General features: G+C 39.6%; 2 protein-coding genes across 3 annotated transcripts; one reads left to right on the top strand and one right to left on the bottom strand.

The window, feature by feature from the left end:
- Positions 1–9,619, top strand: hvcn1 (hydrogen voltage-gated channel 1). 2 transcript variants are annotated; one of them, XM_049585651.1, is made up of 6 exons: positions 1–130; positions 2,732–2,953; positions 5,559–5,663; positions 5,747–5,978; positions 6,681–6,793; positions 9,133–9,619. In XM_049585651.1, exons 2-6 carry the CDS (start codon positions 2,780–2,782, stop codon positions 9,187–9,189), a joined length of 681 nt encoding a protein of 226 aa, XP_049441608.1. In that variant the 5' UTR covers positions 1–130; positions 2,732–2,779; the 3' UTR covers positions 9,190–9,619. The 2 variants fall into 2 exon arrangements, with proteins under 2 accessions (XP_049441608.1, XP_049441609.1); XM_049585652.1 differs by lacking the exon at positions 1–130 and adding an exon at positions 2,215–2,634.
- A 62-nt stretch (positions 9,620–9,681) lies between these two features.
- On the bottom strand, positions 9,682–22,489 carry tctn1 (tectonic family member 1). The gene is made up of 14 exons (XM_049585639.1): positions 22,190–22,489; positions 20,970–21,087; positions 19,050–19,183; positions 18,577–18,728; positions 18,374–18,476; positions 16,086–16,198; positions 15,175–15,195; positions 13,048–13,182; positions 12,500–12,625; positions 10,858–10,946; positions 10,555–10,692; positions 10,303–10,456; positions 9,993–10,124; positions 9,682–9,891 (listed from the first exon to the last, which is right to left on the bottom strand). Exons 1-14 carry the CDS (start codon positions 22,476–22,478, stop codon positions 9,745–9,747), a joined length of 1,851 nt encoding a protein of 616 aa, XP_049441596.1. The 5' UTR covers positions 22,479–22,489; the 3' UTR covers positions 9,682–9,744.
- Between the last annotated feature and the right edge of the window lie 478 nt (positions 22,490–22,967).

Here is a 22,967-nt window from a genome sequence, read left to right as displayed (position 1 = left end):
TGTGTCTGCGCACAGATCGGATGGGGTTTGGTTTGCAGACGGAGGCGGAGTTTTCTGCCCCAAGTTTTTCAGAGTTTTGTGTCTGAGAAGAGCAGTGTGATTTTTAGGGGGTCAAGTGGAGCAGAAAAAGGTAAGACATCTGGTGCGATATAACTGTTATTCTAGTCAAAGTAACACTGTCAGATCTGACGCGCTAAGTCTTTGCCTCTAGCAGAGCTCACACTGTGGAACGTGACTGTCAGTAAAAACGCTTGGTTGGCAAAAACGAGTAAGACGGATGTTTTTATCACGAGTTTTAGCCTCCTGTCCAGCTGCTGTGACCCTTCAGCAAAGGCTAGGAGCTAAAACAACCAGGGACAGGTTGTCCACACAAACTGCAGCATTAAATCTCTGCAAAGTCTGTTGGGAAGCGTTGAATATTCTCTGCGACCAAGCGAACAAGTTAGTTTATTGTCTGGTAGTTTATAAATGCTACAGATTAAACGGCTGCAATTATTTTATGTGGAAATAACATGTCCTCAAAGGTGATTATCTCATGACTAGTATGTCTTCATAGAGGGATGCATACTTTTGGTGTTTATGTCTGATTAGGTTTAGGGACTGTTCTTTACTTATCAGAGGAGGGGGTGGCTGGCACAGACTTTATTTATTTATGTATTTTTTAATTTGACTCTCCTCCAAACTATAAATATTTTTCGTTAAACCTCTCTGAGTGACTGGCAAAAAAATACGTGACCCTCCCTCCGCCATGAGTTAGTTATTAGGTTTTTATAATTTACCCTGTGATGTTAAAGTTCAGAGCTGAAGATGAAATCCTGAAGTTGCTGAAGTTGTTTTTTTTGTTTTTTTTTTTTTACCAGATTTTAAATGAGACATAAAATAAAGTGATTTTAATGAAATATCACTTTATTAAGTTCAGTTTTGGTTATGTTTTTTGTCTGACGAAAGCGTGTGTCACACATGATGTGTCCAAAGATCATAGGAAATTTGAAAATCCAATGATAAATTCTGATTTTACAGTTTCAGATCGGCAAGTTTTAAAAAAAAATGTGCCAGCTGGTTTGGAAGGCAAGTTTTCCTTAAAAATCTACATTAAAGTAAATACAAAATACAACCATTTAAAGTTATATGCCCCTCCATTAAGCCAAAATAAAAAACAAAAAGGCAGATTTCTACTTGTGCGTCAGCTCTATGCAGGGTCTACACCGTCGCCTATGCATGTCACCTATGCACATCGCCTACACCTTTGTGTGCATTTATACTTGTGGGGTGGTGTGTCTGTGTCACTCTGCAGTTACACCTCCACAACACTAGTTGGTGGCAGGGTTTCTGTGAAGTGCTGTAAAGTTGAGTTGATTCAAAACACACCTAAAACATACTTTAAACATGGCTTAATAGAGACAGTTTCAAACACAAGTACACAAATTGGCTTCACTATAACTCGTAGGATTCACAGACAAACACTTGTCTTTATCTGGACACATTTCCCCACATAAACAACATGCTAATGTTATTAGCACAAGCCTATGGCATTTTACATCTTATAAATTAGCTTTGGGGCTAGTAGAGATTTTCTTGACTCATATAAAACCAGGGACAACAGCAACATTTAACAAAGTAACGTACAAAATTCAGCTCTATTACAACTCACAAGGTTCACCGACAAAACAACTGCCTTATACTAAACACTTTTTTCCAAACAGATACAACATGCTAATGCTATTAGCACAAACCTGTGGCATTTTACATTGTATAAATTAGCCTAGCAACTAGCAGAGATTTCCTCTACTTATATGAAGCCAGGATAAATCACACACGAGACCTGGGGCCTTTATTGTCCTCACAAATTATTGTTTGTGAGATAAAAGTGAATAAAAGCTTCCTTTCCACTGAGGGAAATGGTTTTAGCTCACAAAAATAAACAGGAGGTCTGCGTCGCCACAAGGTGTAGTTACATTTCAGGGGAGGAGCACATCAGGCTACAGCGTAGGGTATGGCGTCCATTTGACGCAGAAGTATAAATCCTGCTTAAGTCCCACCCCAGTGTTTAAAAACTTATCTGACACGCCTCCCCCCCTTTTTGCACCACCCCTCCTCTCTCGTAAATAATAAACAGTCCCTTAACCTGTGTTCTTTTCACTGGAATGTTGTCAGGCTTGTAAATGGTATAATCAGTAATCTCCATGTCCAGATTTCATTTATCTGTCTAGAATGAGGATGTAGTGGCAGTCTGATCGACTTTACAAGAGGGAAGGATTTTGTAGTACTGGGAGGATGACATTCTCCTCAACTGTGAACAGTCTCATGACTTTTTTTCTTTCAAGCAAGCAGCTCTTGGATTGTGTATGAGGGATCACCAAGGAGGAAGCCTACATCTTCCTTTTGACACCAGACTTTGGTTTCTCAATAACGTGTTGCAAACCTAAGAAAGGAGAAGTAAACTCAGATTGTCTAACATATGGAGAATTCTGAGCAGATGCTGATACATATTACTCAGCTCTGGGTGGAATACAGTAACGACATTTTCACTCTGGAGCTCACTGACTTGCATTAGTCTGCAAATTTTTTGGCTTTGCCATTAACAAATGTCACGGCCAACCGGAGGGGTTTCGTGAAATAAGAAGAAAACAGTTTGTACGTAGCAAAAGAAACAGCTGTGTGATCTTGCTGTGCAGCTTTTAACGTAGGCTACATTTGAATTGAATTGTACACTTTGATTCTTCCCTCTGAGGTGAGCTGAGCTGGGGCTTGGTCCACTCCTGTTGTACAGCCTGCCATCATGGCTCGGTACCTGAGCTATTTCACCACTGTGGGCGATAAGGAGCCGCTCCGGTGGGAGGATGAAGAGTTACACGAGAACAGCGAGGAGCTGAGTCCGGCCACTGGCCAGTTTCCAGTTACGCTGACCTTCAGGGAGTCACTGCAAAGGCTCTACAGCTCCGACCGGTTCCAGGTACGTCACTCTAAGCTTTTCAGTGCATTTGTTAATAAGCAATGTCAACGGTCCATCATGGTTTCTCCACAATGATGTCACTGTTGGAGGAACAGATATGAACAATACCAATCAGTCCAAGGGAGTCGTGAGAATATTTAGGAACCTCACAGTTTAATTCTGTTTCAGGAGGGCTATGATGCAAGTATAAAACTATTATCGATGCATCAAAATTTTAGAATTCTGTACATGAATGATTGTGGGTGTGACTTCTTCTTTACCATGTCCCTCCTCAAAGCTACAAATATTTTTCCTTAAGCCTCTCTGAGTGAGTGGGGGGAAATACATGACCCTCCCTCCACCATAACCATATATATATATATATATATATTTTTTTTTTTATATTCACACCAACTGTAGGTATTGGAGCTGATGTAACAAGCAACAGCATCGAGGAAGTCATCACCTAAACAAACAGCTGATTACTTAAGCAAAATGCAGGTTCTCCTTTAATATTGCATCATCACACAAGCTGTGTGTGCACTTCAGCAGAATATGGGTGCATGGCAGCCACCTGTCCAACCGCACAAAACCAACAAAATTCAATAAGCCTACACATCACACACCTTTGCAGACACACACACACACACACACACACACACACACACACACACACACACACACACACACACACATCCACACATCACAGTGCACACACATTTACACCATACACATACAGTATAATAACAGTTTTCCTAAATTAACCGTAACACACACAAAAGTGGCAGCAGCAGCCATGATAATACCCGTAACTTGGCACAGTGGTTGTTATTGGATTTTGAAATTTAACCTTTTGTTATTTGAAAGTTAAAAGTTGAAAATAAATTCTTGGGGTTGAAAAATGCCTAGTTTTTATTGTCATACATGCAGGAGCTCAGATTTCTATTTTTTTGTGCAAATGGTTTTCTATGGCAAAAGTTTAAATGAATCATGTAGAACAAAGTGACTTTGATAAAAAATATCACTATTTTAAGCCTAGAGGTGTTTATGTTTCTCAAAGGAAGCCTTTGTTGTTATGATGTGTTAAAAAATCTGATGATAATTTCTGTTTTCACAACTTTTAGCAACAATGTAATTTTAGCAATTTTCTCTACCAGGTGAGCCAATGGGTGCTCCAATTTGAGCAATTGTTACGGAAAACACACTTTCCAAACCACCAGCAGGCTTTTCGGGTTAGAGTGTATTTAAAATGAATAAAAAATACAGTTGTGATCATTTAAGAATTTTTTTTTCACCCACCACTTGTTGGTGGTGAAGTCTTCAGATTGCTTGTTTTGTCCAACCATTGTTCAGAAGATATTCAATTTACAATGATACAAAACTCAAAAAAGCAGAAAATTGTCACATATGAAAAACTGGTACCAGGAAATGTTTGGCATTCTCATTTGTTTTAGCTTAGTACATATGTATGTCCCATTCTTGTGAATGTGATGTATCAGGAACACCTTGGGGTATTTTTTTCTAAATTGGCACAAACGTCAACTTGGACTCAAGGATGAAATGATAATGATAATGATTGTAGTAGTCAAAAGTCAAGTTCATTTTGATCTTATGTCTGTCTCAAACAATATCTCAGGAACACCTGGAAGGAATTTCTTCAGACTTTACACAAACATCTACTTTGAGTTGAGGATGAACTAACTTAGAATTTGGTGGTCAAAGGTTAAGGTCACTGTGACCTTGTCCATCGCATCCTCATGAATGTACTATCTTAAGGAAGACTTAAGGGAATCACTTCAAATTTGACACAGATGTCCACTTTGATTCCAGGATGAACAGACTAGAATTTAATGTTCAAAAGTCAAGGTCACTGTGACCTTGTGCCATCCAATTTCTTGAGCATGATATCTTAAGAAGGTCTTGGGCCAGTTTCCTCAAATTTGGCACTTTGCTTTGACTCCAAATGAACCGAGTCAAAGGTCAAGGTTACTGTGACCTCACAAAACAGGCTTTTGGCCATAATTCAGGAATTCATATGCTAAGTATGACAAAAATTTCAAACAAATGTCCTGTAGGATAAAATGATGAATTGATGACATTTCATATCCAAAAGGTCAAAGGTCAACTTAATGGTGACATCATATTGTCCTACAGAAATACTTTTCTGGCCATTATTCAACATCATAACTCAAGAAAAGAAGAGGAAATATTTGGTCAGTTACAAAATTGGTGACACTAATCTTGGGTGCCCACCTTGAAACTGTGCTGGTTGTATAGATCTTCTTTGGTGTCGGGGGAAGATGTGTGTGAAGCATCCGTGATTTCACAGACGTGGATATAAACTGTAACTGCAACTAGATGGGTTTGTGGAGGGATACAACTGCGAGGGGTAATTCTAGTTTTACTTTTCAAACAAGAAGGCTTCAGACCCAACTGACGATGACTCAAGGGACATCACTTGAGGACAATTATTATTAAAAATTTTTGTGTCCCTCTTGAGACTTTTTTCACATATGCAGTAGTACTCCATAGCACCTTGGAACCCACTTTGATGTGTAGGATCGGAGCACTTGCCTTTAAAGTTCAAAGAGAGGCACCTTGTATGAATGTCTGACTATGCTTCCAGGTGTTGGTGGTGTGTTTGGTAATCCTGGATGCCTTTTTTGTTCTGGCGGAGCTGCTTATAGATCTGGCTGTTATCGAGTTGAAACATAGTCACACTGCTTCTGAGGTGAGACACAGATTTGTCCCCTTACTCCAAGCAAACTCCCAGACCTTTATGTAATACCATTACTGACACAAGTTTTTTTGCAGGTGTTTCACTACCTGAGCTTGGCTCTTCTCACATTCTTCATGGTAGAGCTGTTTGGTAAGCTGTATGCTTACCGCCTGGAGTTCTTTCAACACAAGTTTGAGGTGTTTGATGGACTGGTGGTGGTGGTTTCCTTCGTGTTGGACATTGTGGTCCTCTTCCTTGAAGAAGCCTTTGATGGAATGGGTCTCCTCATCCTGCTGCGACTCTGGAGGGTGGCCAGAATTATCAACGGTCAGTAGCCTTTGTCTGAAAGGATGTACAATGAAAAGTATTCCTATGTGTGGGTGAGGGAATTGGATAGGGGTCATATTGCACTTAAAGGGCAATCTTGGAGCCCATTGGCCTTGTAAGACGATGATATAGCCTCTGGGGGCAACATACAATTTTGGGGGTTCCACTGAAGCCAGCAGATATCCAGGCCAAGACTTGCTCTTCTCTGCGTCGGTCATAGTTGACAGTTACATTAGCAACTTAAGACAGATCCAGACAACATTTTGGCTAATTCAGGCATCAACAGCCTTTACTATCAAAAGAGAATATACAATCTGATAATAATGAACTGAAAAGTTGAAACCTTTCAAAACAGGGGTTTATATACTGAGATTATGTGACACTTAGACTGAACACAGGTGGACTTTATCTAACAAATTCTGTGACTTTTGATGGTAATTGGTAAACACCAGGTCTTATTTAGGGACGTCATAGCAGGGGGTGAATACATATGCATGCACCACCTCTCAGTCTTTTTATTTTTCATTTCACCTCACCAATTTTGACTGTATCGTGTAGTTCCATTGCCAAAAACTTCCAATATAAATCCATTTAAATTACAGGTTGTAACGCAACAAAATAAGAAAAAGGCCACAGGTGAATACTTTTGCAAGGCACTGTAGTTGCTTCACATGGCGATGACTGTGTTTGAATGTGTTGCAGGTATTCTGGTGTCAGTGAAGACCCGTGCAGACCAGAGGATGCACAAGCTGAAGGAGAGCTATGACCACCTCGTTCGAAGAGTCACAGAGCTACAGGAGCGCACTGATAAACTGGTGATTCCTTACAGCTGCTTCATACTAAATTAGAAAGGTTCACATTTACTTCAGTGAAAAAAGGAGTTCACTGTATGAGGTTTCTTATTTATATTATATTAAGGAATTTATGTATTTGGTGTCTTCAGGGTCATAGCTACAACTGAGACATTTCGAGGTCATCTGACAACCTGGGGGGACTTTCTGTCCTACAGTTCAAAACTGATACATGGTGGAGATTGAATCAGCTCATTTTGTTGCTTTTAGACTCAAAGTATATAAATTTAGCTAATGTATAATAAAGTTTTAGCATGTGACCCAGAATTTTATTTCTGCTCATTAACTCAGTTTTCAAGGAAATGGACGGTATTAAACAAGTGATGTAGCTATTGTGAAGTCGCCCATTGATTTGGGGAGTCCCGTTTTGAAGCCTTGAGTTTGGCATTTTGGCCATCGCCATCTTGGATTTTTGGAGCCTGAATTGACCTTAATTGGACGAGAGGGTGAAGACAGCCCTAACACTAGGTGCTACTTTGGTTAGCAGTGCATCAGCTATGGTGATAATGCTGATGCTAATATTGCTAGGGGTAAACAAGATTAAAGCCATTAAACAATTAAGCGGAAGAACTGAACATCCAACCCCTTAGAGGGTGCTCTGGCACAACTAAATGCTGAACAACACTCTTTTAGGCAACCAACATATAACAGTTAACTTACATGAACTTACAATACACAGAAATAGCGACAGCTGTAGCTTCACCCATAACCTGTGAATCTGGGGTTACGCCATGGTTACATCAGGCCCCCAAGAAGTGCCCTGGGCATTGGAGCCAATTTTTCGTAGTGGCCAAACCATTTAATTACACTGTCAGGGGATGCCCTGCAGCCCATGAAGACTTTTTCGCATTGACTTACATTGTGAAAGAGACATCTGTAAATCAGTGGATACATTTTTTTGAGAGTCACAACCTGTGTGAAATGACTCATTTCACTATCAGGATTCAATTAATTCAGTTCAGTAACAATTGGAAAGTCTAGAAGAGCCACATGATTGAATCATTTTATCCCCATCCATGTTAGCGGAGTGCTAGTCTCGCTCATCAGACCTTTCTCAAGAGAAGAAAGGTCTGGCTGGCTGACTCTCACTTTAAGATTGGAGAAAAAAACGCCCCGGCTGCTTGTATTTCTTTCAACCAATCACAGTCGTTCTGGGCGGTGCCACAGCAACAGTGTGCTTGCAAAAATATTGCCGGGGGGAAACAGGTTTTGGTGTAACACGCCCACAAAAATATCGCCTACAGGATGCGAACCATGGCAGAAAAATGGCTACATCCCCGCAAGATCAAACACCACAAAAGTTAGTAAAGGACGTGTTGAAAACTGCAACCGGAGGGCGGGACTTTCAGCGGGTGGCTCGTTCCGCCCAATGAGAGGCTGATCTTTGCAGCGAACTTCCACCCACTCAGACTAGCGGAGTGCTAAACCACAAGTAGCCAGCTTGGCCAGCAGAAGTCTCTAATGGGCCTGCTCTATGGGTCCCACAGTGCAGAAGTAGTGCTGATCATCCTGGTAATTTTATACTTGGCAGTTGAACCATTTTGGCTTCATGTGCCACTGAGTAACTTTCAAAGAAATGAACAGGGCCCCAGCTCTAATGTGTACTCTCTTTACACACCCATGGATTACATTACCCAATCAATGTTGTTGCCATGGTCGCGACTTATCTTAACAGGTGACACCCACCTATCACCCAGAGTGGCCACATCCACCCTTAAGCCTTAATATTTAAATGAGTGAGTTATACAAAAAAACCACCCCCTGTACAGTTGTCATGAACAGGAAAATTTGCTATAGAGACCAAAACTGTTTTTTGTACCAGGCTGTAAATATGTTTATTTCTGCTGCAAAGTTGGGCACTTTTACATGATCCTCAAAGAGGATTGACTCGCTCTTGGAGCCAGCCTCAAGTGGCCATTAGAGGAACTGCAGTTTTTGATATTGACTTTATTTTTCAGCACTGGATGTTGCCACTTTGTCAAAAACTAGTTTATTCCATCTTAGGTTTTAATTTTTTAGCACTGGCATTGGTTCTATCAGTCATGATGACATTGTACTCATTAAAGTACTGGAGATGTTGAGGTCTCAAAATGTGGCAACAATGCCAAAAATAGGTCTAACGGGGGATCAAACTTGCACAGTCAGACCCTCAGACAGGTTGTGCATACTGCACCTTCCCTGGACAAGACCTTGGGGAATCTGGACATGAGTTTGGACTAACACAATTTAAGTGACAGCAGGTGTAAACGCTTTAGATGAGGTCCAGCAACAAACTGACTCTCCTCTGTCTCCATCTACCTTAGGAACAAGAGAACCAGAAACTTCAAGCCCTCCTGAAGAAGCACAGCATAGACTTCTAACTCATCGACCTTACTGTTGAGGAGCTGCCGTTCAGTGTCATTTTATCATGTATCTTTCTGCACTCTTTTAAACTATACATTCCATGATCAACTTATATTTTAGACCTGATTTCAGTATTCCTTGTATTTGTTACCACATTACCTGAAGAGAAATCATCTTTTTGAATATCTGTATAGTATAGTAGATCCATATCCAGGTTTCCTGTCATTATACTGATGGAAATCAGTTAAAGATCTGCATATATGTAATGAATGTCAGATATTCAGATGCTACTGGATATCACTCCATAAAGCTGCAAGGCCATGGCCTTAATTTCAAAGTAAATATTTGTTCCTCACACTGATGAATTGTACATAAAATTAATATACATCTGCTTAGTAACATTTAAAAGTACTTTATGTTGTGTAAAAAAATAAATAAATAAATGAATTGGTTTCATTTATTAAAAAACATTTGTTAAATAATCTTTTTACAAACATCCTATATACATTATTTACACAATTTACAGGAACACGATCATACAAACAGAGGGAAGATAAGTCTACATGGAGTGTTCAGACAAAAGGGAAGAAGAAGTCAAAGGGCAGTTTGGCATCGATGGTGGGCATGGCTCTGTAACCAGGAAGAGCGGCAGCAGAAACTGGTATGAAGGTCACAGAGCTCCTGATTGACAAGATGCTGCTGCCTCCAGACAAAGTGTCCTGTGGGAGGACAAGACAGTCAGACAGTAGAAATGATTAGATTGCATCTTTTTTATTTGTATGTAAAAACCTGGAAGCATTTATGCAAAAGCAAGTCTCACCAAACTGGTGGTGTTGGTTTGGATGACTTCTGTGATGCTCACAATCTGAGCTTGGGGGTTCACCGAGGATCCATATTTGGTCCATTCAATTTCTAAATGAAGTGACAACGGGATGCTGCAACTTTGTGCGTCCTGCAAAACACAAACATACTGCTGGATTGTGGACATAACATAAAGCACATACTGTGTTTTCGTGGAAACACGTACAGTGTGAAAATATACAATATATTTAAAATTTATAAACCAGTCAGATTTGATAATAGGTCCTCCTGATGACTTCTCCAATCAGATGTTGTCAAACTGTGCTCACCCCAGGATTAAAGTTGCTCTTGATTGATACCCAGTCCAGTGGATAGTCTAACGGCGAGTTTCCAAAGGAAGCCACATACAGAGCATGGTTTGGTCCTCTCAGAACATCCAAAAGCACCTGGAAGACCAGGGAGCAGTTGGCAGCATCCTCCAGTCTACAGGGACAAGACAAGCCACCACATAAGTATTACAACATGAGGAAGCACCTGTATCTGTACAGTGATCAGATTTGTTGAGTATAAGGATATCCTGCCTTAATGTGCAGCCAGACACAGAGTCCACACCAAACAGGACAGGGGAGCGCCGATGTGGTCCCTGCAGACAGTCCTGGTCCTCTGTACTGTGGAGAAGAGACAGTGTGTCTCTGGGGTCGATGCTTCGAGCAATCCCTGTGATGACAACTGTTAAGGACAAACCCTGGGCTTTGTAGCACATCAGAACATCCCCTTTTCATCAAACTCTGTCAAACTACTCTTAACCCTTACTACTACTGCTCACTCATATTGTCTGTAGGTCAAGTTGAGGGAAAGCCAGTGTCCAGGGAGGTAAAGGATATTCTGTTGTTTTTGTTCCAGACACAAGAGGTAGTCCAACGACATAACCTGGATTTCCACTGTAGTGGACGATCACCTCCTCCATATCCTCCTGTTTAATACACACAAGATAAAGTACATTACTCACATTAGTCTCAAAACTACTTTTAATTTATTACATTTACAGTTTGTGCACAATTTATTTATTTTCAGTCAATCAGAGTCTACTAACACGAATGGATAGATTTTCTCACCACCCCATAACAATGTGAAAGGGAAACTTGACTTGCTGTAAGTCTCAAAAATCATTTTGCAGCTTTCCTCAAGAGTAGAGGGTCAGGCAGACTTAAAACCTACAGGATCAACCGAGCAACCCTCATAGCCAATGATCTTTGCTACTGTATTATCAAGAGTGTCTGTAGTCTAGGCACAGGTAGCGTGCTACAGATGACTACATCATCCGTAGCACGCTACCTGTGCCTATTTCTTTATCTCTTCAAGACTTCCTGTACACTCACACCATCCAGACAGGTGCACACAGACTGTCTTTATTAAAAGATCCACATATAAAAGCAGCCCATGGTAAAAGCTGCTGGGGGCCGGACTTTGAGTCCTCAGTGGTAGCTATGGCAGTGGGCAGGTAAACACTGAAGTACCTGTGAGTATATATGTATGCAGGGGCAATAATGTATGTATTTATGACCAAATGTCGATGTAATCTGTGTATCTGTATGTTTCCCATGTGAGACATTAATATGTAGAGGCTGTGGAATCAAATGTGTTGGTGTCTCTGCTATTATGTTGGTATTCAACACTTAATCCAAATGCTGTGTAAGACCCTATACTATTAAATTGTTTATTTAAACCAATATGAATGTTGTGAGTATAAAGTAAAAGACAATATTAGGCTCAGCTGTAGGTTTAAAGATTTGTTACATCAGAAATATTACACTTTCACACCAAAGCGCCTGCTCTATCCACTAAGCCACTGACACCCCAACATTTTATGACTTTAGCCTAGTCCTGTGGTTCCCAAGTGGTCCAGCCACAAGGTCTAAATTTCTGCTTAGTCTTTAATCAAGTTCCACAAAGTTTAATATATTCAGTGTCGTACTTCCATTTGGCCATGTCCTCGAGCTAGGTTGCTGCTGTGTCTGGTAGCTGTACATTATTTATTCACTCTACAGCAGGAGACAGCGCTTCAAAATTTAAGCTTGTGCTGGAAATTTATTCTACTTCAAAACAAAGTGTGTTTTTTACAAACTTGTCACATTCGCGAGTAACATGTGGTCCATTCAGAATGGACCCGCAACCCACTTTTAGTCAGTTGAGAACCACTGCCCTAGTGTATCCATTCACTGCTGCTGGTCTGTTTCCCCCTCGCTGTCTGAGAGGCTTGTTAAAATGTAAACCAAAGAAAAGACAGCTGAGCTGCCCTCAAAATGCAGTCCAATCCAGAACCAGCAATGACCCCATCCCTCGCTGCAGCAACCTTTGAATCATACTGACCTTTTTTTATTAAGCCTGTTTTGTAGCTAATACTGTATCTAATCTAACAGTAGTTCTGAATGCAACACAGCACTCCTAAGATTTCCTTAACTGGAAAACCACCCCTTTTGTGGATAACACTCCACAGTAAGTAGACAATTCTTGTTGAGACACTACCTGGACAAATGTGATGTGAAACTCCTGTTGTGGGGACAGCGCAGCTTCACGGACAAATCCAAGCACCAGGGACACCGTCACATTCACTACCTCACCGGCTGGGTTGTACTTTATCACATAGGCAACCTACGGACACAAAAATATGTAGTTTGTCCAACAGACAATGACTTCTTCTATTGGCCAGAGTTTTCATTTTAGATCTACAATTTCAGTCACTTGTGTGACCTATAATGAGTAATGTGGATATAATGATTACGAGGGTATAGGCAAATAAAAGAACAGATACAACCGTTTGGTAAGTTCAAAGAATTACATTAGTTTACTGTAATGCAGCCTTTAAAACCAGGAAAAGACAACACTTAAGATGTTACAATGTCCAAAATCTACAGTGATATTTAGTCTCATATCATGATATCAATATAATCGATATATTGCCCAGCCCTACTCCATACATGTACATTGCATACATGTTTTTACATTGGCAGCTTTTAATCCAAAAATACAGGTAGGGCCCTTCAGAATGTTGTGTTGGAGTGTGGGTGACTCACCTTCAGCACCACATTAGCACAGAGGGTTGGCTTCAGGAGAACAGGATTGAGGATTTCTCCATCACTCATCTTTAGCTCTGTCTGAGTCCCATCTACAGACTGCAGGATGACTGAGGCCAGCTCCACAGGAACAACCTCCAGCAACATCACAGACGAACACATTAGTCCACTTTTATTAATATTTAACCCAAATATCTAGCAGATTCATCTTTAGTGTACAGAGTTACAGTTTGTATACTGTCAATGTTACAATTGATTTTATTTCAGTGCATTACAGGAAGCCATTCATTTCCATTTTTCAAGGCTATGTTGTTATAATGAGGTAATTAAAGAGGACCTTTTATGCCCATTTTTAGGTTTACACTTGTATTTTGGGTTTCTACTACAACATGATTACATGCTTTAATGGTCACATACTTTATTTTCCTCACACTGTCTATACTGGAACACCTGTATTCACTCTCTATCTGAAATAATACATTTAGGTGCCTATCTCTATAAGTCCCCCTCCCAAAAAAGCCTATTTTGCTCTGATTTGTCACCATTTCCAGATCTTCCTTATCTTGGGGTCTCTGCACCATTACTGTAGCCAGTGAATGACTGTAATGGAGAATAGTGCCGAAACTACGTCAGTATAAATGGGACAGCTGGCAAGACAGGATCGTGGGTGGAACGGGTGTGACATTTTGACGACATGTTATATGTGCAACCCACTGCCGGGAGATTTAAAAGGTAGCTGATAGCCATTAGCAGCTAACTCAAATAAGAACAGTGACCAAAAATGTCTGCAAATTTGGAAAACAATGAGATCCAGGAGCTTCTTACCCTCCGAGCAGATGACAAGATCAGCCGCCATATAACAGTGACGGTAAATGGTTGTTATCGCCATGTTAACGCCATTGTTACTGTTTATAAAGCGCTGTCGATACTTACTGTATATGTCACATGTCACACCAAAGACCAATGCTGTTGTATTACATGTTATGTTCATCACACCTCCTTTGCTTCCCTGATCCCAGCATGCAGTCTAAAATCACACACTGGAGCAACATGAATTTGCTGTCATTTGGTTCTGTGTAAAATCGCATAAACTAGGGAATTTGTATCTTCCCTACAGTGTGATCTCTGTGTAACACGTGCTATTGTAACGTTATACATACATATTGCAGAAAAAAGGAAAAGCATAAAAGGTCCCCTTTAAAGCACAGACTCATCAAAACAGTTTGCAGTGCATCAAAGAAACAGTAAAAGCAGACAGCATCTTCACTGTGGTGGATTACATGTCTCAATGTGATATGACAGATCCAATAGATCAAGATTCAAGTTCCCATTGATTTATTTTCATACCATGCTAAAATGAATGGAATTCCATGAGATTAGAAGGTAGAAAAAACAGGTCTAACTAATGACAAATGACACTTCTAGTATGGTTTGATTAAATAGAGCAGAGCAAAAAGTTTAGTGTGGTGTCAATGCAAATGTGAAAATAACTAAATACTTCCTTCTTCTTAGTAAATGCAAAAATGTTTCCTGTACTCATATTGCGGCAGTTAACCTCAACTTTTTGTGTCCTATTGCACTATGTGGCATGCGACATGTTTTTGAGGGCTGTATGTCTTTGCGCAAAAAGAATGTTGGTGTCTTGCTAAATTTCCTGTTTAGGCATATGCATGTTTAAGTTTTTAACACAGACCTTGATGCAGCTCCATAGTTATTTTAAAGCAACCAATAACCCCTGCATGTTCCCCAGACTTCCTCTCAGCTGGGTTTCAAAACACCAACACTGAGCTGGGAGGTCATTATGGGATTTGGAGGCTCTATTGGGAATTAAAACGAAAACCAGGGGCGTACCTTTAAAAGTGTTTATCAGCTAACCAACAAAAACAAATATAATATCAAGTAGGGTGAAGACAAACAGCTCTTCACATCATTGCTTTACACACATTCAGTATATGAAGGCATCATTTGGCATAACGTGTTTAAAGAAGACAAAGTTGTAGCATTTAACCTCTGATGCTTACTTGACTAAAATGATTATTCACTGATCAATATAGTTGTTAAATTTCTGTGGTTCAACTAAAAACTGATGGATTGTTTCAGAGTCAAACAAAAAGCAGTCATACTTACAGCTGCATCTTTATTCCTCCCCTGTAGAATGGAAAAGATTTAGTTAAACATCTTTAAATAAACATCAACTGATTCTTTCTTTGTTAAGTTTCTTTTTGTATTTTAAGCATTTCACTACAGTAGCTTATTCATCTTATAAACAAACATCCCTGTTACCAAATGAATAAAAAGGAAAGGTCCACCCAGAGATGTTTTCTAGCTACCTGAAATAATTCTGGTAAATGTCCATTAGTTAAGCAGGTAGAGGAATATAGCTGAATCAGATTCAGAAAGTGAGCTCACCAAAAAGTAAATTACAAAATGTAAAAGTCCCTTTAATCAGCCCTTTAATCACAGTATATATCTCCTAAGGTGAAATCAAGGTTTTGTCTCTATTATTCTCATAAATATTTCCATCCACACAAGCACTGTTATAGAAAAATCTCCATCCAAATGACAACACAAGACACAACTTAAGTGCTGTCCAGAGCATGCCAAACCAGCATTTGGTTATAAAACCGTAACCTTAAAGCAATGTAAAGAAGAAGAAGAAGAAGAAGAAGAAGAAGAAGAAGAAGAAGGAGGAGAAGAAGAAGTTGGCCAACCAGAAGCCTGAAAAAAAGCTATTGCTTGAAGGCTACCAGTAGGAGTGACCTCCGTAGTTCATTCTGACATCTCTGTTCCTCAATATAGTGGAACAGTAACACGTACATTCATGTATTACATTTTTTTGGTCATGTATGCTACTCCCTGTCTACACTTCAACACTGAAAATTAAGTCCCTAAATATCTTAACCCTAGACAGTTTTACAAACAATCCATTTTCAGTGACCTAAAATGCAGTTTACATTTGGACGAAAGGCCAAAATGCATTAAAAAAAAGCTTACATTTCAGATATACTCATGTATGTGTGAGTTAATGGGAGACTCACAGCAAAGAGCTGGATGTTTGTGTAGGTGACCATGCTGAGGGCCCTCAGAGTGCTGCAGTCCTGCTGCAGGACCACACGGCGGGAACACTTACTGCTCTGATCCTTCAGGAACGCTGAGGAGACAGGCAGAAGAAACTAAAGCAACAACACACACATACAAATAAAAAATAGTCTTCCTTTAAACTCTTTTAAGCATGTTTAGAATATGAAATTACAATGATAAGATGATTAAGAGAGTTATTTCCTAAAATGTCAGACTATTCCTTTAACCAACTGGAAGCTTTGGCTTTTAAATAAATATCTTATTGACACAGTCTGAAAAATAATGGCATATAAAGATGAAATAATCTTAAAAAATGGATGACGGAGTTTCTCCTGTTACAGGCTGTAATTCAGACCTTTACTGTGTTTCACTTTATTTGTGTTGCACTTTGTACCAAGTCTGTTGTGGGTTATGTATTATGACAGCAGTCATGCGACATATTTATGAGTGTGACTGTGAGGAGCCAATCAGAAATATAAAACTCTTAACTGACTTGTGCTGTTAGAAGTTGTTCTGACACTGTTGAAGTGTTCAGCAAATGTAGTTTTGCAAACTTATTAAACTAATATAAAATCAGTTCTTCACATTATGTATGTGTAAGAGTTGCATTTTAGTTTATTTCTATTCACATAATTTATTGATGTTTGTGTTTGCAAGTGTGCCCCCTCCAGAGGTGGTGAGGGTGCTATCCTATAAGTTGCTTTGCATGGTGAGGAGAAGGCAGGTGACAACACATTGACCGCAACCTCAGCTGCTGCAGGTGAATGAAACCTGCTATGCTTCAGTTAAAACATTAAGACACTGAACTGATTGCTTCTTGTTTTCATATTATGTTTATTCTGCAGTAACTTCTAAGAAACACTGAATGATAAATACTCTTGGGAATTATTTTTGGAAAGAAGGCTGTGAGTCTGGCACACTGCACCTGCACTCTCTATGTGTGATAAAAAAGAGATTGGAAAAGAGGTTAAAGGAAAAGCCCAACCTTTTTTGCCACTACAGTATGGATGCTGCCTCATGCTGGTATATGGTGTTTTGGAGGGATGAAATGTTCTAAAGGTCTTTCTATTTCTGATGCTCTCAGTGTTTCAGTGAGGACCAGTTAAAGTCCAGTTAAAGTTACCATGTGTCGAAGGCTACCAAATACCATAACACTTCAATTAAAAGCCTGGTCCCAATTAAATGTCCAGTTTTTCGGATGTATAAAACCAGGTTGTTGGCTACCCTTGAGAGCTAACGTTAGCCAGCTGTTTAGATCGCCCATACAAATATAAATGTTTAAACTTTTATCAGTATGGCTACATGCTACATATTGTGAGCTGGGTTAGATTGTCCATAATTCAATCCTTCAGTTCATTTCACTAAAACCATGAGCACCGACGAATACAGTGATTCATTCAGATTTACCAGCTTGGTAAAGAAAAGAGACGACAAACACAAAGGTGGTGACTTCCTACTTCTGAAGCGGTCATAAAGGCAAATTATGTGTCCATTCCTCTATTACTCTGTAAGTTATTTATATTTCTTTAGTTCAAAAGGGTCCTTAGATCAAAAGCATTAAAAGGGTTTTTCAAAAAAGGAATCCAAGTGGTGAGTATTGTTTTAACAGGATGAACAGATGTTGTGTCGATATGCTGGGTGCTGCAATCCTGGAGTTCTGTAAACGAGTGTCATAACTCTCTCTGTCTCTGATGCGCTGTCTCAGAGCTAGATCAAATGAGTGATTCATTATTGATATGTTATCTGAAGCCCAACTTTACACAAGTAATATTCATTGAGGTTTAAATAAACTATTGGATTGTATTTCCCCATGCTTACTGAGCAACAGTTTTACGTAAAAGGAATTAAAGGCTCGTCAATTTTTTTGTGCTTTTAGCTGAGCTAGATCGGAGAAACAGCATCAACAATCTGTTTTAACCAAATGGTTCTCCATGTTAATGAAACTCAGCTCTTGGTGTTGGAGTAACGAGCGAACATGCTTTAATAGTAAAGTATTTTCTTTTTACATAAGTGCTGAGAGTTAGAGCTAATTTATAACGATGTGAAGAATGGTTCATTTGGACTCTGAAATGTAACTGATAATACACATTAAAGAAACTTCAAAGTGTACATTTTTTAAAGGAATTTGGTGTGACAGTAGGTGGTGGACTGTGTATTTAATTGAGTTGGCACCCTCCCCCTCGTCGGCCCATCCACCAGGCCAAAGCAGTCAACCTAAGGGCTGACCACTATGCATGAATGTTACCTGCAGGACTGTTGTCCATACAGTCAGCAGTGACACCAGGAGCTGGCATCAAGAACATCCCCATCTGTCCACTCTCTCCTGCTGTCACCATCACATCTCCATACTGAAACCATAAACCAACAGCAGAGAAACAACATTGCTATTTTGTGATTGTTACAAATATTCAGTCTGAGACCAACATAGACAGATAAACAGAGACTCGCCTGGTATCCAGACGAGGCTTGGAGCTCTGCAGCAGAAACCTGAACACTGTTCTCCTCTGAGCCAAAAATAAAGCTGGTAAAGTCTTTGAAGAGTGAGTCAAAGTTGCTGTCAGTTGGGAGAGCAGGAGAGGGATGAGAAAATCCATCAACACCTGGACAGAACAAACAGTCTGTGACTGAGACGACTAGGAGATGGAGACAGACACATTATAAAGTATTTTGTGACATGCCTGCATACTATTTATAGTCTGTACCAGTCTACAAGTAGCCATACAATAATATTCTGCATTATATTTCTATTCTGAAAATCAGAAAAATAACAACAACCTTATCATTTAAATTTAGCACTAAGGTGTATTTATATTTACTAACTGACCGACTGGTGTAAGAGTTAAATAATAAGTGGTAGTTTCTTTAATAAACCTTCGGCCACAGGTCATTTCTAATCCAAATAAACACCATTAATGACTCACGGTTCTGTGAGTGAATGCAGAAGATGTCATAATTAGTCTCCTTCCGGACAGACGACTGTATCTCTGAGTAGCCATCTATTGTGTTCCTTAAAGAGTAGGACGCCACATCGTGGCTGCACAGCTGCTTTGGGCCACTGCAAACAAAAAGGAACAAACACAGAGGATGAGCCCGTACATATACTGTATGGAGACAGACATTACTAACGTGTACCTGTAAGAAACAGTGAATCATACTGATACACAACAGAAAAAAGGTCATTAAATCTGTCCACAAGCAAGCAGACTATTCAACAAAGGGATGTGTTGAATTCATAAGTAAACTGTGTTTCATAAATACATCTTATTTCATATGAATTCAAGTTGAACTGAATTAATTTACTGTAAATTATAAAAAAGTGGCCAGACTCAGAGAGTTTATGTATCTCAGCTGATCAGAGAACTTCCGCAGATGTATTGCTGCTATGCCAGAAAAAAAACACCTGATCAGTATCAGTAATAACATGAAAAGTTTCTTGTTATAACAAGATGTTTTTAATGTTTTTACAAGATATTTTCATGTTATAACAACAAACTGTTCTTGTTATAACAATATACTTGTTATAACATGAAAAGTTTCACATTATTATTTCTGTTGCATATTTTGTCATATTTTCAGAAGATCCCTCCTTGTTTTTTCAAATGTTCCTCTTTTAACATTCTGTTTGCTTTTAACACAAACTCAACACTTCCTCTGTGTTTTACTTTTGTCTTAAACTCAACATAAGACATTTCAACAGCCCTTATTCCATCAGTGCAACAACTTCTTCCAGTCTTGTCACACTCAACACTCCGCTGCTCTCACTTCCTCACAAATATTGTTTTGATCACTAATTATTTCAAGTCACTTCCATTTTGCCACATTCCATCTCTGTTAAGCTGCCGTCACTGAAACAACACTTCCTGCTCAGGTATTTTACATTAAAGGCCTTCCAGGGGCTCAAAGGACTTAACCCCCTCCTAGTCTGGCTCACAGGATGTATAGACTGCAGGTATAGGCCTGCCATTGGCTGCCTATTTCAGAAAAAATTCTCATCCCTCTCTGCTACTGCTAGTTGTTACCTTTTTGAAAATCCCTGTCACTACATGGAACCAGTCTGACATAGACAGACCCGTCTGTCGTTGTAGAGCTGTGTGTAAAACAACAACCTTCAAACCAGCAACCTACAAGATACAATGTCTTGCAATGTTTTCTTTTGGAGGGATTTAGCGTTTTAATACCCGGCCCGCCTCCCCAAATTCCAAGTTCACGCAAATGTTCCAGCAATTCTAGTTCCCTTCAACACTGTTTTGCACTAGCACCGTTCAGAGCATTATGATGGATTCAGCCAAACCCTTCTCCAACGACAGCACAGTGGGAGATAGGTCTAGCTATGCAAGACAAATCCCTCTCTAACCTTCTAGGCTTTTAATTTGAAATGTTAGCAGGAGAACAGTGACTTAATCATACTCAAAAAAAACTGCAGAGTGTCAGTAATAGGAGTTAATTAGTGAATTTAAAACAGTATTTCTGTTAAAAAAGAGAAACTCAGAGCAGCAAACTGGTGAGTATGACATGACTGTGCTGTAGTACTGATTGAATTAGTGCCGTGGAAAAGTTCATCACATTGAATGTACAATGTGAGCTGCTGGAGCACAGGTAATTCTGCTCCTCCTCAATGTTTTACCCAGCCACCTTTATTTGCCCATTCTCCGCCATTATTTGAACAGTGTCTATTGACAATTAACAGGAAATGAAATCAACTGTCTTTTATGTTCCATGCTTTCTTACAACAGCGACGCTTCGCAGCTCCTGGATACGTATGAATCATTGGAAGTGTAATGTATTACAGACACAGACTAGCAACCTAGTCCCTTCTCCCTGTGGTCTCATGGAAGGCTTACCTGACAGTGTCCACTGAGCAGCTGGTGAACAGAGCCACCTCCTCACTACACACTCTGTCACAGCAGCAGTTGATGTCACACACATCCTTGTGCTCGTCACAGGGACACAACCTGTCGACTGAAATACACAACAAGGCTCAGGTTAGACAGACATTCTCACAACAAGGCTAGTTTAGCCACTTGTCTTAAACTTTCCTTAACTTAACAAAGCTACCTACACCTTCTGAGCTAGAGTTGCAGTGACATACTGGTTTCAAGGTATACCTTGGTATTAACATTGAAGGTAATAATGAATAATGAAGGTAATAGGAAAAGAAAAACTGCAACCATTAACAAAATCTAACCTGCACTTGTTATAAGAAAAAAAGCATTTGCGCAACAACAACAACAACAATCCAATTTTCATTTACTGATAATGATAATAGTGATTGTGCTGTAACGAATACAGTGACACTGTGATATTTTCTGATACGGTCATCATACAGTAAAATCTCATACTGTTGCAACCCTATTCTGAGCTACAGAAATATGATCTTGGTGTGGTTACAGCATTTGCAGTATGAAGATATAGTACATGGCCATTATGTGTCTGCAATGTGTGTATACGCAACTAGATCTGAATGAGCAGATATGTACAATTAGTTACTTTCAATAGCACATACTTTCTACAGCTTGTTTTTTTTAGAGACGCACAATAATATCAGCACATCATCGGTATCGACCGCTATTGGCTTTAAAATTAAACAGAATGAGCCAACATGATTTTTCGTACTTTGCAAAATGAATGAATGTTACATACGCTGAAAGGTATTCTCCATCTATAGTCTCCATCTGCTGGTGGGTCATCGCTATAAGAGTATGCATGCATAGTACATGATGTTAATTCCACTACAGAAGAGACTTGACTAAAATTTGGTGGGGAAGAAGCGGATACATCGATATTGGTATCAGTTATCGTGTTATAAATATATATTGGATATTGGGGGGGAAAAATCCAATATTGTGCATCCCTATTGTCTTTATGTATAAATGGTTGTAATGTTTACATATGCATATACTGTTTGTGTGTTTTATACTTAGATTCATGTACAGTTTGTATTTTTAAAGTTATAATAATAATAACAATAATAAACAGGTAAGTGGCACATTACAACAAATGCAGACCGAAGCTAATTCTTAATATAACACGACTGGAGACCGTGTTTAACAGAGTCGGTTACCGTTGGTGACAGGAGTGAGCAGTTGGCCGGAGACAGGCAGCGGGTCGGCGGGCAGGCTCGGCTGACTGGTCCCCTCTGTGCTGCTGGAGCCCGGTGTTGCGGTTGTTGACTCAAACTCTGTAGGCTGCGTAGTTGTGTAACTGTCGGTAACGTTGTATGTGACGTTCTGGTCACCAAACGTCGTATTCCAGTTGTAGCTTGTTGTATTTTCATTGGAAGAGACGGCAGTAAACAAGAATAAACAAAGTAGGATTAAAGTGGACCACAGCGTAGCAGCTGAGACCGCCATCTTTGTTTTAACCGTTGCTATGGTTCTTCTTCTTCTATTATTGCATTAACATGTTACTGCCTTTAATAAAGCATTACCGCCACCTGCTGTTCAAGTAAGGAGTTGTTCCTGCTCAGCCGGATAAAGGAAGGAGGTCCTATGAGCGTTTACACGGCGGCTTGTAGGGTGGGGGGGCCCTTGCGAATGATCTAGATTGCCACCTCGGATCTACACTCGTGTTCAAAGAACTCACATTAAATAAAAAATGGTGCCATTTACTGTATGCTATATACCTTAAAAAAAATGCAAACCCATCTCTGTTGTGATTCTTTTCATCTCTTTTCTTTTATTAAATTATTCTACATGAACTATAAAAACCATGCATACATACACTATTCAATTAAATGAACAATTTCTTGTTTTCGTTTATATTTTTGTCATACACAGGTATGCAATAAAATCTATGTTGATGTTGCCTAATACCAAGTCTCTATTTTATCATGTGACAAG

Source organism: Epinephelus fuscoguttatus, linkage group LG9, assembly GCF_011397635.1.
Source record: "Epinephelus fuscoguttatus linkage group LG9, E.fuscoguttatus.final_Chr_v1".
Taxonomy (NCBI): Eukaryota; Metazoa; Chordata; class Actinopteri; order Perciformes; family Serranidae; genus Epinephelus; species Epinephelus fuscoguttatus.
Note: the sequence above shows the minus strand (reverse complement) of the source record. Positions and strands in the feature narration are given on the sequence as shown.